This window comes from Propithecus coquereli, unplaced genomic scaffold (assembly GCF_000956105.1).
Source record: "Propithecus coquereli isolate 6110/MARCELLA unplaced genomic scaffold, Pcoq_1.0 Scaffold55, whole genome shotgun sequence".
Classification (NCBI taxonomy): Eukaryota; Metazoa; Chordata; class Mammalia; order Primates; family Indriidae; genus Propithecus; species Propithecus coquereli.
The window spans coordinates 1889680-1904974 of record NW_012151396.1 but is presented as its reverse complement, the minus strand read 5'-3'; the positions used below and the strand labels follow the sequence as shown (position 1 = coordinate 1904974).

General features: G+C 35.0%; 1 protein-coding gene across 1 annotated transcript in view; it reads right to left on the bottom strand.

Moving 5' to 3' along the window:
- Positions 1 to 15295, bottom strand: part of DOK6 (docking protein 6) — a 557474-nt gene that overhangs the window by 381054 nt on the left and 161125 nt on the right. Inside the window, exon 2 of the mRNA XM_012657584.1 lies at positions 5188 to 5295. Coding sequence (XP_012513038.1) covers positions 5188 to 5295 — 108 coding nt within the window. The remainder of the gene's footprint in view (positions 1 to 5187; positions 5296 to 15295) is intronic.

The window sequence follows — 15295 nt, the reverse complement described above, 5'->3', positions numbered from 1 at the left end:
TGAGGCAGACAGTATTATTCAAGAATAAATTCTCACTGAAATATTTTTCAAATTGCAGGTTTTAAACGAATATGTATTCATTACTTGAGGTATAACTTTCCATTAATGGTAGAGAATAATTTATTCTCAGAGAACACTATGCAATAAACATTTCTCCTGTTGCATCTGTCAGATATTGCATAATTAAGCAAATTTTTTTGATGGACAAAAAAGAGATTTTTAAAAACCAAAAATGCACTGATGATCTTCTGAAGTAATTAAAGGAATTGGATCTAACTCTGTGATGTAAATACAAAATGCCTCAGAAATAATGGAAATAATGTCATAACAGAGTTGCAGTACTGAATATCCTTTCATATTCTCTGATTTACCAACTAAAACGACTTGTTTGAAATTATCATTCAAATTTGTCATTCTAATGTTGCCATAAATTATTCCTTGATTTCTTTTTTTGTTTGTTTTTTGTTTTGTTTTTGGAGACAGGGTCTCACCCAAGCTGGAGTGCAGTGGCCTCATGATAGCTCACTGCAACCTCCAACTCCTGGGCTCAAGCGATCCTCCTGTCTCAGCTTCCCGAGTAGCTGGGACTACAGGCACACTACACGCCACCACGCCTGGCTAATTTTTCTACTTTTTGTAGAGATGGGGTCTCGCTCTTGCTCAGGCTGGTCTCAAACTCTGGCCTCAAGCAATCCCCCCACCTCGGCCTCCCAATGTGCTAGGATTACAGGTGTGAGCCACCACGCCCAATTATTCCTTGATTTCAAAGATGCAAAATCTGAGGCAGAAATGACTTTGACAACAATAATTGCTTTACATTTTCCATTATTTTATATGCAATGATCTTCTCACTTTGTGTGCTATAACATTATTATTTGCATTTTACAGATAGAAAAATGTACTGTTTAAATTATACCATGTTTTGTTCTGATACGGTACCATTATGGATGGTTGCCTTACAAAAGAAAACAAAATGGACAGATATAAATAGTGGCATAAAGACAGTAATTTTGCTAACATAAATCATACTGCTGTATACTCTAAGTCAAGCCCAGATCAATCATACTGATGTTTTTCTAAAAGTCTGCATCATAATCTGCTCTAGAGAAATGGGTTAAACAGAAATCCCAGCTACTGAGTTATCTATTTTCCTTGGCATCCTTAAGCCATATAGAATAACTTTATTGACGATACCTAAGATTTTTTAAAATCTTAATTGACCTTAATATAAAAAGCACAAAGATAAAGATCAGCTCAGGAAGTCCGCTATTGTTTGAGACCACAACTTTGCCTATCTCCTCCACCCAGAAGTCTTAACACCTAGTGTCTCTTGCTAATCTCTGGCGTTAGAGTTGCTCATTCACAACCGGCCCATCCCTACCACAGACACTCTGCTCAGGTGGTGCATCCTGTCTTGGGCATTTCTCCCTTCTTTTCATCCAATGTAAAAACCAACTTTTCACATTCCCTTTCTTTGAGTCTTCTCTGAGAAACGTGATAATATGAGTAAAACAATCAATAAATGACTGTGGATTAAGGTGTGACTGTCCCAGGAACCAATGTGTATGTTAATAGGTGCTTATGTTCAAGAAACTGAGACCTCTTCAAGATAAGAGATCACGGATGGATAAATACATTAATGAATCAATGAACGAATGGATAAGATACCTTACTTCAAATAAACCGTGTTCACTTTGAGAATTGATGTCAAGAGACACCAAGCCTTTGAATACCTTTCACATCCCATCAAGTATGTGTTCATGCCAGAACAGAGTCATTTTTCATGCAATCAAAATGAGAATGTTCAACATAACATTGTGCCCATGTGCTGTTTCTGCCTTTACACTGATTTTGCCTCTAGTTTTAAGGGTGTGCTATATTTATAGGTGGCTATTTTTCACAAGGATGTCTTTATCTTTTCCCCAACTCTCTCAGATGTTTGCTTTACATAAAAATAAATACTGCCAATACCAAACAGATAGAATGAAATGATGTTTTCAGTGATGGGTTATAGGGAATTTAGAAATGAGATTGGTCCCAATACAGGCATAACTTCTCTGGCATTATGCGGTTTCATCCCTGAAACTTCACATTATTCTGTCTTCATTCATCCTTCTAAGGGGTTTTATTTATATTTTCCTCCCTATAGACAGAACTCATATTTATTTGTTAAAATTCTATGAACTGTTTTTCATCTTCTTAGAAAATTAAGGAAAATTTATTAGCTGATTCTATGTAAATTGCTCTAGTTCAGTTTTCATTGAGGATAAATTTGTTTTGAATATCTGTTATGACAATTATATACAGCTACATTTTCAACTCTAATGCATTTTTAATAACTTCCTTCAGCAGCTAGTGATTTGAATTTCAAATTTCTTTCTACCAAGAAGTAAAAAAAAAAAAAAAGTATATACCATTTTACAGCAGTTTCATATAAAAATTGATTTATGCAGCAAGATCTCCCTCATGGCAAACATATCAAATGCCTAAATGAGACCATTAATACTCATAAACTTATGTGTATGTTCCAGATAGGGCATAACGCTAAGTTAAAGTTGGTGAAGAAATAATTGTGTCCTTAGCTTATTTTTCAGAAACCCTTCACTTATGGTGGAAACATTTCGTTCATTTGATTATTTTAATTTATTGTTACTGAGCATGATAGCAGATTTTAGGACATATCGAAATAACTGATTAATTACTAGTATAAAGTATTTAAATATCACACACAGAATAGTTTGAGAAATCCATACTAGTCAATTTCTTAAAGTCATCTTGAAAATGAAGACTTTTTTTTTCCCCAATTCTGGAGATTCAATATTTGGACTGGCCATAATTGCCCAAGAGAAAACGAAGGTTTCAAACATGCCAGCTTGTCTCAGAAAAGGATTGTCCTTTGTTTACCTGACCGTCAGAGGCAACTATGAAAAATTTACAGCTCTGCCAATGTTCACTTTTGAAAAAAAAAAAAAAGGATTTGTGAATCTACAATGCTAGACATACAACAAGCCATGACAGGTGATGAGTCAGTCCTTGATTTTGCAAGAGGATATCTGAGGATAAAAATACGAAGAACATTTGTGATCTTTTTTGCCCTGATGGCTAGTTGTCCAGGCCTTGGACAAAGCAACACCGTCTGATCCCAGCGATGGCATTCCAGTGCTGCCCACAGCCCCTGGCCCTCTCCCAGGGAGGAGCAGCTCCAGGGAAAAGACGAACACACAGAGCCTCCGATATTCTATCTTCTCCTTCTTCCCTTTGCAAATGTCAACATTTTTAATAATTTTCTTTTTGGTAAAATAAATGTATTCTCTCTTTAGAGTTATTACATTATTTTCTTAGGAATATATTTACAGTCTTGATAATTACCATGAACTTTATTTTATTTTAACATTTAGTAGCAGTTACTCGTTTAAATGGTATTCTTCACAATTTTCTATCATTTCTTTAATTAGCGATTTTTCAGTCAAGTGTCAACTTTTTTGACCTGTAACTCTCTATAAACTTAGAATTAAAATACCAGTGATGGCTGGGTCCAAACATCAGATAATACCTCTTCTTGGGGATTGTGCCTGTTATATTTATAAGTAAAAATAAACCCAGGAGAACTGGCTAGAGAGCTCCAGCTAGTGTACATCATTGCCCAGCAGGCAGGGGTCTGACCAGAAATCCACAGAACACACATAATACACGCAGCCCATCAAAATTTTACTCACAAACTAAATGTCATGGACTTACATTTTACAACCTAGCAATTCCTCATTAAGTCAGGTTTAACATCATTGCCAAAATCATAATCATAATTGACATGAAAATATCAGCAAGACTTTAGAATTCAAATAATTTTGCTTATAGTTAGAACAGGAAGCAGTGTGCTGGCTGCTTTATGGTACTATATCTCAAATAATCTTTAGAAACACATAATATAACAATTTTAAAATTCATCTATGCATGAGAAAACCAAACACCTATGAGCTAGTAAGTGACTGGGCAGGAAACTGAACTTGCATTCTCTGGCAGTAAATCTGTATTAATATATAGAACACCCTATGGAGAGTTATAGAAACTCAATTTTTTTTTCATAATTTTTATTTCAAAATATTAAGGGGTACAAGTGTTCTTGTTACATGGATGAATTGTATAAGGCTGAAGTCAGGGCTTTTAGTGTGCCCGTCACCAGAATAGAGTATATTGTACCTGACAGGTAAGTTTTCATCCCTCACCCACCTTGTTAGTTTCTAACGTCCTTTACACCACTTTATGACCATGTGTAACCCATTGTTTAGCTCCCAACTTTAAGCTCTCTGATCTGGGTTCAGATATAATATAAATGATTGCTGATTATTTGTGTAACAGAATTAGCTAGCATATTACTATCAAATAATTTATTTTTTTAATAAAAGGAGAAATTCGGACTGTATATTACATAAAATAAAACTCCACAAATTCACTAAATTATCCAGGACAACTTACTCTTTATGACCAGTGAGAAATTAGAATCTTTACTGAGCTTACTCAGGCATTCTCCCAACAGACAATACTATTCTATAATTCTGAGTTCTGACTATGAATCCTCTGTATTACTATAAAATACCTAACTGTGTTTTGATATCACCAAAGATGAATTTAGGCAGCATATTTTGCATCATTTTGGGGTTGTGTTTTACATTCTCTTAATTCTAAGGAAATTGATATTTCATTCCTAGTATTTATGCCATACCTCTACACATCAGCATGTTTGATGATCATTTCCTTGTTAAGGAGCTGACTAAACAGCAAATGCCATATACATTAACAATATTATTAGCACTGCTAAAGCCAACCTCAAAATTTTTATTTCCTAAATATTGCCTAGAGCTTAAATCAAAGTAACAAATGCACAATTAACCTGAACAGAGGAAAAGCGCCTACTCAGCACCTTGAAAAATGATCTGGTCAAGTTATGAGTCATCTCATTTTGCAAAGTAGCAATAAAAATGAGTCTTTCATTTTGCAGAGGTACCACTGGCATTTATAACAGATGATTAAAATAAAGGAGAAAAATAACTTTTGCACTGTATCAGAACAGGGGCATTTTATCCCGGCCACGAATTTTTTAACTCTGCAGATTTCATCCATCAAAGAAATGTCTCCACAAATTGTCAAGGGTCCAGTTATTCCCCAGGGACTCCCAGGACTGTGACTTACCTTATGAAAGTTTCTGAAATAAGCCGCCTTTTCATCTGGAAATTTTTCTAACCTTCTGGGTCCCTTGCTAGAGGCCTTCTTAAAAACCAACCAGCATCGTCTGAAAATCTGAAAGCAAATAAAGGAATCCCATTATCCATCTTTTTACATGAGTTTACTAGCAGCAGGGGTTTATCTATTCAATTAACCCCTTGGGAATACATTTTTTTAAATGCTCTTGTTTTACAGAAAGTAACTTTGTTTTTCAGTGATAAGCATGTTCTTAATGAGAATCACAGCAAATTTTAAAAATACAACATTTCATATGAAATCAATTTATTTGTGAAAAGATTGTTATGAGTTTTTCAATGGGCTGGTTTCAGTAGTTTTTAATATACCTAAATCACTGGGATGTTGGTACCATATTAAATATGTATTCTCCCCATCCTAGTGACAGACAATTCTCCATTTTCCATGCTTGTGCAATGGCAGTTTAATTTTCTATCTTTGAAAAAAATATCACATTTAAAAATTAACTTATTTTGTAGAATTTTAGTTTTTTAAGATACTCATATATTGATTTAGAAAACTGCAACCAATATGTTTTTATGATGGGTACATCTGTTTTACTCTTTCATACTTTTTTAGTAACTAGTATTTATTAAATACTTCTTTGTGCAATACATTTCAGAATTTATATACACATTTAATCCTCATATTGAAATGAGGTATGGAAGAAATAGATGTTATCTTCATTTTTAGATAAAGTTAATGACAATGTCAGGATTTGAATGTCCTATATGTCTGACTCTTAAGCTTTGATTAAAAACAAAAAGCAGGATTACTAATTACAATAACACAAACCACCATTTCTGGACCTTGCCCTTATTTTATAGGACTAATTAATACCAGACAATTAGATTGTCTGTCACTTGATTCTCACCATAACACACTCCTGACAGAGACATGTTTGAAGAAAAGGTAATAAAATGAGTCTTTCTTTCCAGTAATGAAAGAGGTCTAAAATTGTCTATTGGCCACAACTTTTAAATTAAAACATTTAGCGTATTTTTTGCTGGAGGATAATGTCTCTACAGCCATGAGGAAATTCATAGAAGGAAACTTCAGAAACTTAGATCATTATATTTCTCTTCTATGTCTTCATTTAAATTGCAAAGTTGTCATACTGTGTTTTTTTTTTTTTTTTACAAATATAGGCTAGATAATGTAATTCCTTTGAAGTGTGCATTGTTTATTATTCACTAGAAGACAGTCTTTCTCACGTTAAAAGACACTCTTCGAACAATCACATAAAGATATCTCATTATAAAGGCAGAATAACAATGCAATCACATACTTTGACTTTGTTCTTGCTGTTTTCCTTAGATCCTCTCTAACAGCCTTGAAAACATATAAAAAACAACCCTGAACTTCTGCACACACAAACATGCCTCTTCATCTCTGCCTGGGATCAGATGCACCTTTCCTATAAAATGATTCCTAACTATGTACCTGGAAATTAAGAGCTAAATTACTCCTTCAGAGCTCTTGGTATTCTTCCTACCCACTTGTGTTTAGCACATTGTGTAGTTTTTTGTTTGTTTGTCCATTACTAATACCCACCCCAAAGTGAAACAATATTTAAATAAAAATGATTAGAATAAGATATCAGTATATGGTTTAATTTTGATTAATTTTATATGGATTTATTTAGTGTTGTAGAATTCTGCCATTTAAACTTAAAAGAAGTATTTATATGTTAAGAGGTAACAAATTTAGGAAATGAAAATATATAAGAGGACACAGTTTGGTATTGCAGAACTTTAATAAAGCTTTGGAACCGGACAGACTTGGGTTTACATGATGGCTATGTCGCTTCCTAGCTTTTGTCCTTAAATTAGCTTGGGGAAAATAATGCCTGTATCAAAACATTATTGTGGCAGTAAAAAGAGTTTAAGTGCATAAAGCTCATGGCACAGTGCATACAGGAGAGTCACTAACTAAACACAGGGCAGTTTAATACAAAACAGATAAAATGGGCTTAGCAACAGACCTTATTCAGCACATTCATAACCATTATGGATATTTACATGTACTGTAAAAATTATTGCTTGCACCAATATATTTTTAAAGGTTTCAAATGATTCCCATAATTATTGGAATTATGCTATATATATCAATAGACAAAACTGTCTAAATATTTCATTGACTACAAATATGAGTTCCTGCTAATTTCACAATGGTTTGGATATTGTTAAGCTATATGGCTATTTATATTCACATTTACCATTACACAGTTGAAAACAATACATCAAATTTACTCTCTTCCTGAAATTACTCTCTTCACAACATAGCATGAAGTAAGTTTTGCACAGGATAAATCATTTCACTCAACATATTCACACCTTTGTGTTAGCATTCAAAGTATTATATTGTAATGCCTAAAAACATAGTTTTTCAGTCAGAACAATTTGATTTTCAGTGCAGGTTCTGCTATTCATTAAATGACTCGGCTCGTAGAAGTTATTTTAACTCCTCTAAGGCTGCTCTCCTTGAATGTAACTGAGACCCAAGCCCTGGTAATATGGTTGTTGTCTTTTCCTACAGAAGAATGCTTTTGCCTGTGCCCTTTGTCACTTTATTGCTCATAACTTAGGAACAATCATGATGTCAAATGAAGCTTAAAATATTCATGGAAACATGCAAATACCCATACTGACTGCAATTCCCCATCTCATGTTACCATAGTTATTTTCCACCCAAGAGCCAGCTAATCATGAGCCAGCAAGCATACGTTTCTATTGAGGCACTCAGTATTGTTACAAAATGAACCTCATAGTGGATAATAAAGAAAAAAATAGATTTACCGTTTTTGACAGTATCTTATCTCTGTTACTACATTAACGGAGGCAAGTAAGACTGGTTTTTAAAGACTTGACATAGTAGACTGTTTACCAAGTTGAGGCCCTTAAGTTATTATTTTTCTAATCTTGGAATAATCTTGGGTTTATAAACAGTTGCAAAAATGCAGAATTCCCATGTATTTATGCAGCTTCCTCTAATATTAACATCCTATATAGCTATGGTACATTTTTCCAAACTAATACAGTAACATTAGTAAAATAATATTAATTAAACTACAAACTCTGCTCAATTTCACCAGTTTTTTCCTATCTGGTTCTGTTTGAGGATCCAATACCAGATACCAAGTTGCATTTAGTTGTTCCGTCTCCTTAGTCTCCTCTGATCTGTGATAGTTTCTTAGACTTTCTTTGTTTTTCATGACCTTGACAGTTTTCACAATTAATGGTCAAATATCTTGTATAACGTCCATCAATTTCTGTTTGTCTCAATTAGATTATTTTTGATATTTCAAAAGTCTAATGAAAATTTCACAATAAAGTGATTAAAATATAACATTTATTGGGAAAATAATATGAATTCATCATGGCTATGGACTAGTTACATTTTAATCAGATCTGATTGAAAGTTTAAAGTAATGAATCATTTAATAAATGAAGAGTTTTCTTTTGGACACAGTTTTTCAAAAATATTTTGCTTTTTAATAGGAGTAAAATAATAAAAAGGGCCCTGGTGTGGAGAATTTGCAAGTGTGGGTCTGTGTCAACGTGAAATCAAATTAAGCACGAGTCAGCACAGTAATGGCCACCTCTGTACCAGAAATATCAAATAAGCAGAAGGACGAGGAGATCATCCCTTTGTACTCTTCATCAAACTAGATTTTATTAGTGCACCAGGATCTGCTGGGCCCTAAAACTGATGCTTTATGTGAGTGTACTGGAGAAATTCCAGAGATGAGCAACAAAAATGACTGCCTGAGACCAGGATATCACTCCTCAGAGGGGAAAAAAAAAAAAAGAGAGAATAATAAAGGAATAGGTTTCATTTTGCTTATAAATGAAAGATACAAATTCTTTGAGTGCATGAAAGAAAACCATATACATAAAATTAGGTACCTTATTTTTATTTGCAACCCCTGAGAATGGGTCATAAATGAATGCCCTCCATAGCAGTGGGTGGGGGAGATGGGGCAGTCTCTTCACTGCCTGGCTCTTCTAAAGGTGTGGAGACCATTTGGCTGAATAACAACAGAACCTGTTGCTTGCAAGAATATTCACTTTCCCCAAAGTCTGTCTCTTAGCAGGTGACATTCCTGCTTGTCCCATCACGATGGCACAGTGCTATACCACTCTGTCCTGGTGGATTAACTGGTTTCACGTTCTTATTCAAAACTATCTCCTACACATGCCAATTGTCTCACCAAACAGGCTCCTGGGTTTCCCTCAGATGCCCCTTATAGAAAATTCCATGTGGTTGCCAGGACTCCAGAAAACCCCAGGATCCCCAGCTGGTCCACACCCTCAGTGTTCCACTGCATCAGCCAGCTAGCCGGCTGCCATAACCAAATACCCTTCCATCTGATGAAAACTCTTTTGCTGCACAGTGATCTCTTTTCCTTATTGCTTTCTCCTTTCCAGGGTGATTTTGCACGAAGGATATCCTTTCTCCACTTAAGACTTGCCGTGAAGTAGATGGCAGATTTCTTGGCTTCGGTTCATATCCGTAATTATGTTATTTAGCTAGGATTCATTCACAAGCTTTAACTTCACCAAAAGTTGGATTTAATAGGCCTGTTCCATCACAAGCTGTTGACCTGATGAACCCTGCACTTCAGATAGGATTTTGGTTAGAAACTTGGAAGAATTTTGATTATAGGAGTTGTCAAACCTGAGAGTCTGATGCACTAAAGGGGGTCCTAGAAACTTTGTCTCTAGAGACTTTGAAAAATATAAAGAAGAAAGTAGCATATCTGGATAGTCGTATATTTGTGTTCCCTTCTGAAAGCAAGATATTATATAAATGATATCTTGGGGTACAGGATTCAGTTATTAATTTATGACTGTGTATCAAGTGAATATATCAAGACAACAAATAAATAAACGAACAGGCGAAACCCACCCAGGAATAGTTATTTGCGGGCATGTGCTATGAGTAATTTCAGTTACTTAGTCTTAGGTGTTTGTTCTCTGACAAAATGTGTATGGTAATACTGAAAGACACACTTGGTTTTTGTAAAAAGTCGCCAATACATAAGATTCAATGTAATGCACTGATGAGTTTTAGTTTTAACTGTCTTTACAATATGGAATTGAGTTTTACTACCTTCCCAGACTGACTATAAATGCTGTTATATACATATAATGCTAGAATCCCTCTTATTAATTCATTCCAACAAGACTTGCGAGTGCTAGATTCTGTGGATACAGGAGCAAAAAAGAATGAAAAAAAATAACAACAACAAAAAACAAGTTTCGTCCCTTATGGAAAAAAAGTTCCTGCCCCATGAAACTTCCGTTTCAATGCGAGCAGATAGACAAGTGCATTTGTGAGCAGCCTTTTGAACAGTGCTGTGTGCTGGGGGACAATTACAGCACAGTGGTGAAGCAGGGAAGGCCAGGTGTGGGAAGGAAAGGCTCGCTCTCAAGGGGACTTTTAAGTGCTGCGTTAGGAAAAGCGAGAGAATGAGTGAGGCAGACATCTGAGAAAGAGGGTTTCAGTCAGAGAATTACAAGCACCAATATCCTGATGTCGGAGCTTCTGAACTGCTTCAAGAGCTGCAAGGGCCAGTGTGGAGGGCAGGGAATAGAGTGTGGTGGTGGAAGTTCAGACAAGAGAGGAAGAGCCGGGTCAGGGAAGGATCTTAGCTTTGACTCTCCGATGCCATTAAAAGCTCTGAGCAGTGAGAGCACGTGATAAAACTTACATCTTAACAAAAAGAAGCTCATGTGACTACATTAGTATCAAAGTATACTTTAAGGCAAAATATATTTTTGGAGATAGAGACACTTTGGAACGATCAGAGGTTAATTCAGCAGAATGCATAAACTACTCTGAATTTGTAAACATTCATGAATGCAGCCTCAAAATTATAAGATAAAATTGACAAAAAATAGACATAGCTACAATAACACTTAAAAAATCTTGGTATGTACTAGAATGATCATACATCTATCTAAGACTATAGAGTGTTTGAGCAACAAAATTAATCACATTGATTAAATAGACCTGTGCATAATACAGCATCCAATGATTGCATAATATAAATTATTTTTAACCTCACAAGGAGCATGAGGTTATTGGGCTACAAATGAGAAAATCCAAAGGACTGAAATAAGACTGAACGACAAGATAGGAAAACTTGCTATATGGAATACCGAGACTAATTACAAAGACAGTAATTAAGACACTAGAATCAGACAGATAGATCAATAGAAGAGAATGGTCAATAAACACAACACATATGTGAATATTTGATTGATAACAACAGGAGCACTTCAAACTAACAGTCAAAGACTTTCTAGTAAACAGCTCTGGGATAACTAGACAGACATATTGAAAGCAGAATGAAAATTGACTTCTTCACATGATACCCCCAAATCAGTTTCAGGTGTGTTCTTTTTTTATTCTTTAATGTAAAAGAGAGCACATCTATTTGGACAAACTGCTGCAATGCTAGTTGAATAGCATTTCTGTCCTCTAAAGTATGTTGCTTTCCTCCCCCCAGATGATGACATTTATATTTTTGGTCTTAGGAATCAGTAGGATTCTTAACATGGATGTGAAAGGTCCAAAAATTAAAGCTTTTAAAAAATATGTAGTGTCTAATTAATATGTCAATGACCTCAAAGTAGAGAAAAAATAGGACATGAAACAAACCACTTTTTTCCCCTTTCCTTTTGAGACAGGGTCTCACTATATTGCCCAGGCTGGTCTTGAACTCCTGGGCTCAAAAGATCTCACCTCAGCCTCCCAAGCATCTGGGACTACAGGTGTAGCCACTGAACTTTGCTACAAAAACATAATTGTAAGAGAAAATAAAAAGCTAAAATAAGTAAGCATTTAATTTTTTTTGTATCAGGAAAGAAGACTCAGAGAATTAAAAATCAAGCCATTGAATAAAATATATTTGCCACACACATAATTGTCAAATGGTGCATATCCAGAATATGTAAAGAACTCTAAGAAATGCAAAAGAAGAAGACAGACAAGCCAGTTTTTAAGAAGAGGGCAAGATACTTGAGTGGGCACATATTACAAAAAGGACCTGTACAAATGGCCAATTACTAAGCTTATAAAAAGTGCTCAATCTCATTGGCACTCAGGAAAATATCACTTTATTTCCAAACAAGTAGAGGAAAAATAAAAATATTGACAACACCAAGTGTTGGCAAGGATGTGAAACAACGGAAGCCTCACACTCTGCCAGGGAGTGTGTACTGGATAACTTTGGAAGATACACTTCTAGCCAGAATCCAGAAATTCTACTAACAATTCACAAAGAATCTAGCGGTTTTACCCTTGGTTATGTACCTACCATCAAGGTTTGTACATTGCATAAAAATGTTCATTATAGCATTATTCGTAAGAGTCTTAAATGCATAAGTTGTGATTTACGTATACAACTGAACACTAGGAAGCAATAAAAATATGAACTATGGCTACACACAACCACACAGATAAATCTCAAAAACATGATGTTGAATAAAAGAATCCAGATACAAAAGAATGCATAATGCAAGGTTTATTTACATAAATTCCCCAAGTTGGCAAAATGAAGCTATATTATTTAAGGATGCCTACTTAGGTGGTGCGTGCACAAAGAACAAGAGTGGCTTCCGACCTACTCAGCACAGGGTTCATTCAGTGGCAGGTAGTGGTAAGATGGGAAGGGATGTGTTGGGGTTTCTTTGCTGCTAACAACGTTCTCCGTCCTGATCTGGGTGGTAGATACGCCAGTATTTGCTTTAAACTGTCCATTTAGAGTTTATGTCATTTTCTCTATGGTTTCTTTAACTGAATCATTTTTTAAAAAGTTAAAAACTAGCACGTGTTCAAGTTGACATAGAAGTTATGAGACCCATTTTACTTTTCTCTTTATTTTTGCTCCCTATTTCTAAGAAGAAAAGGTAGAGCCACAGCTAGAGATGGAGGAATTGATCCTTTCTTGCATTTTTCAGGGAAGCAGAAGGCAGCCTCTGCTGCGTGTGCTGGAGGCGGCGTTAGGAGAAACCATCGCTTGGACTCAATACTGTAATAAGCAGGCAGATGCCAAACAGCTTTTGGCGAAGAGTCAGGCATCCCAGAAGTACTTACATCTCATGCGCTCAAGTTTCTAAAAAGTCCTGACAGCTCTAGCTCATCTCTTAAAAAGTAAGTAAACGATAACTGGACTTCGCTGGAGTCTGGCGTAAATAGGGAGGTGATTGTGCTGAAGGGAGACAAGGTGGGATTGTAACTAGGGAAAGGTGTTAAATCAACATCGTTGAGCAGTTATTACAAGGGACACACTGTGCTGGAGGCTTCACACAGGAGATCAGGTAACCCTGGAGACGACCCAGAAGGGTACGTGTGACTAATCCACTTAACTCGAGTAATCTGGCAAAGATCCCAAGCCAAGTGGTGCTGCCCAGACTCTAACGCGTCTCTCTGGCTTCCAAGTCTGTTTCTAGCCCATGTCTGTGGCCCGCTTTATTTCCATATCATACTGTCTCCAATCGAAACTGTGATGTACCACAGGTGTGATTAAATATACCAGGAAATAACGGATGCACAGAGAGGAGGCCAGGATTTATGTTTCATTATTCTTGTGGGAAATAATTAACTTATTTTCAATAATTATGCATTAGAATATACTTATGCCAGGCACGACTGTTATGGAATTCATTGTATCTGTGTTCTCCATTCAATATTTTATATCTTTCCTGGTAAACTATTAATTGACATAAGAGCAGGAATAGTAACTTTTTCCCTCTTGCAGCAACATAGTGAACAGTTAGTTGTGCTGATATTTTAAAATCACAATTTTTTAAATCTTAATTTTTATTTCCTCTTTTTTTTGAAATGATACATAATACCAAAAAGCAAATTGGGGAATATTTTAAAATCACTTAAAATACCATAACTATTCAGAGAAAAATAATGCGCGCATTTTGACGGACATCCTTCTAAAACAAGATCGATCTCTCTTTTTCTCTTTCTCTACACACACACACACACACACACACACACACACACACTCTCACACACACTTTTCTATATGCATACAGGTTTTTATAGATGTAACACTCTTGTAATGCATTCATTCAAGAAAGATCTCACGAGTATCTGCTATTTACCAGGTTATTTCCAGTTGCTTGGTGTTAAGCAGTGAACAAAGCAAACAAAAATACCTGCCATCCTTGTCCTCATGGAGTTGACTTCTCAGTAAGGGACAAAGACATAATACAAAATAATTGAATAAAATGCAGAGTATAATAAAGAGCATTAAAGAAAGCATGAAGAAAATTAAAACAGAATGAGAAGTGGAAGTTCTGGAGGAAGTAATAATCTTTTTCACATAGTAAATGTTCTGAACTTCATGCTTTAACAATAAATAATGCATGTAAAATATCATGTCGATGGTAACATATAAATGCATTTATGTATTAAATATTCCTAAACAGGTTCCTATGGAAAAGCATTTATAAATATGAATTTTTTGATGTTGTCTCTATGAAATATAAAGCAAATATAGATAATATAAATTTAATATATATTTAGTACAATGCATAATATATTAAGTATGTTCATAGAACATGAAGATTTATTTTTCCAAAATACTCTTAAGCCTTCACATCTTGATTAATATATGATAATTCATAAGTATCTTTCTGTTTGACTTGTCCACATGAAAATGAGTTTCTCAAGTGTAGAAACAGTGTCCTTTTAATCTTTGTCCATTAAATTCTCACTGTGTTCCAGGAGACTGATTTTTTAAAATTCCCTCTTAATTTATTTAACAATCATCTAACAAATAGTTTGTTAGGAAATCAGCAAAATGTAGATGAAACCTGCTTGCCTCTCTTGAAAATGATTGGGCTTTCCTGAATAATTAAGTAATTGAACTGGGATAATGCATTTTGCAATTTTTTTTGTTTTTGCTTCATGGAGATGTTAATGCATTCCAGAAATTATTACACAAACATTCAAACATTAATAACCAATTTGAAAAATTCAAAATGTAAATACATCTTTGTCTGAAAAGAGTAAAAACACATATTCTTAAATC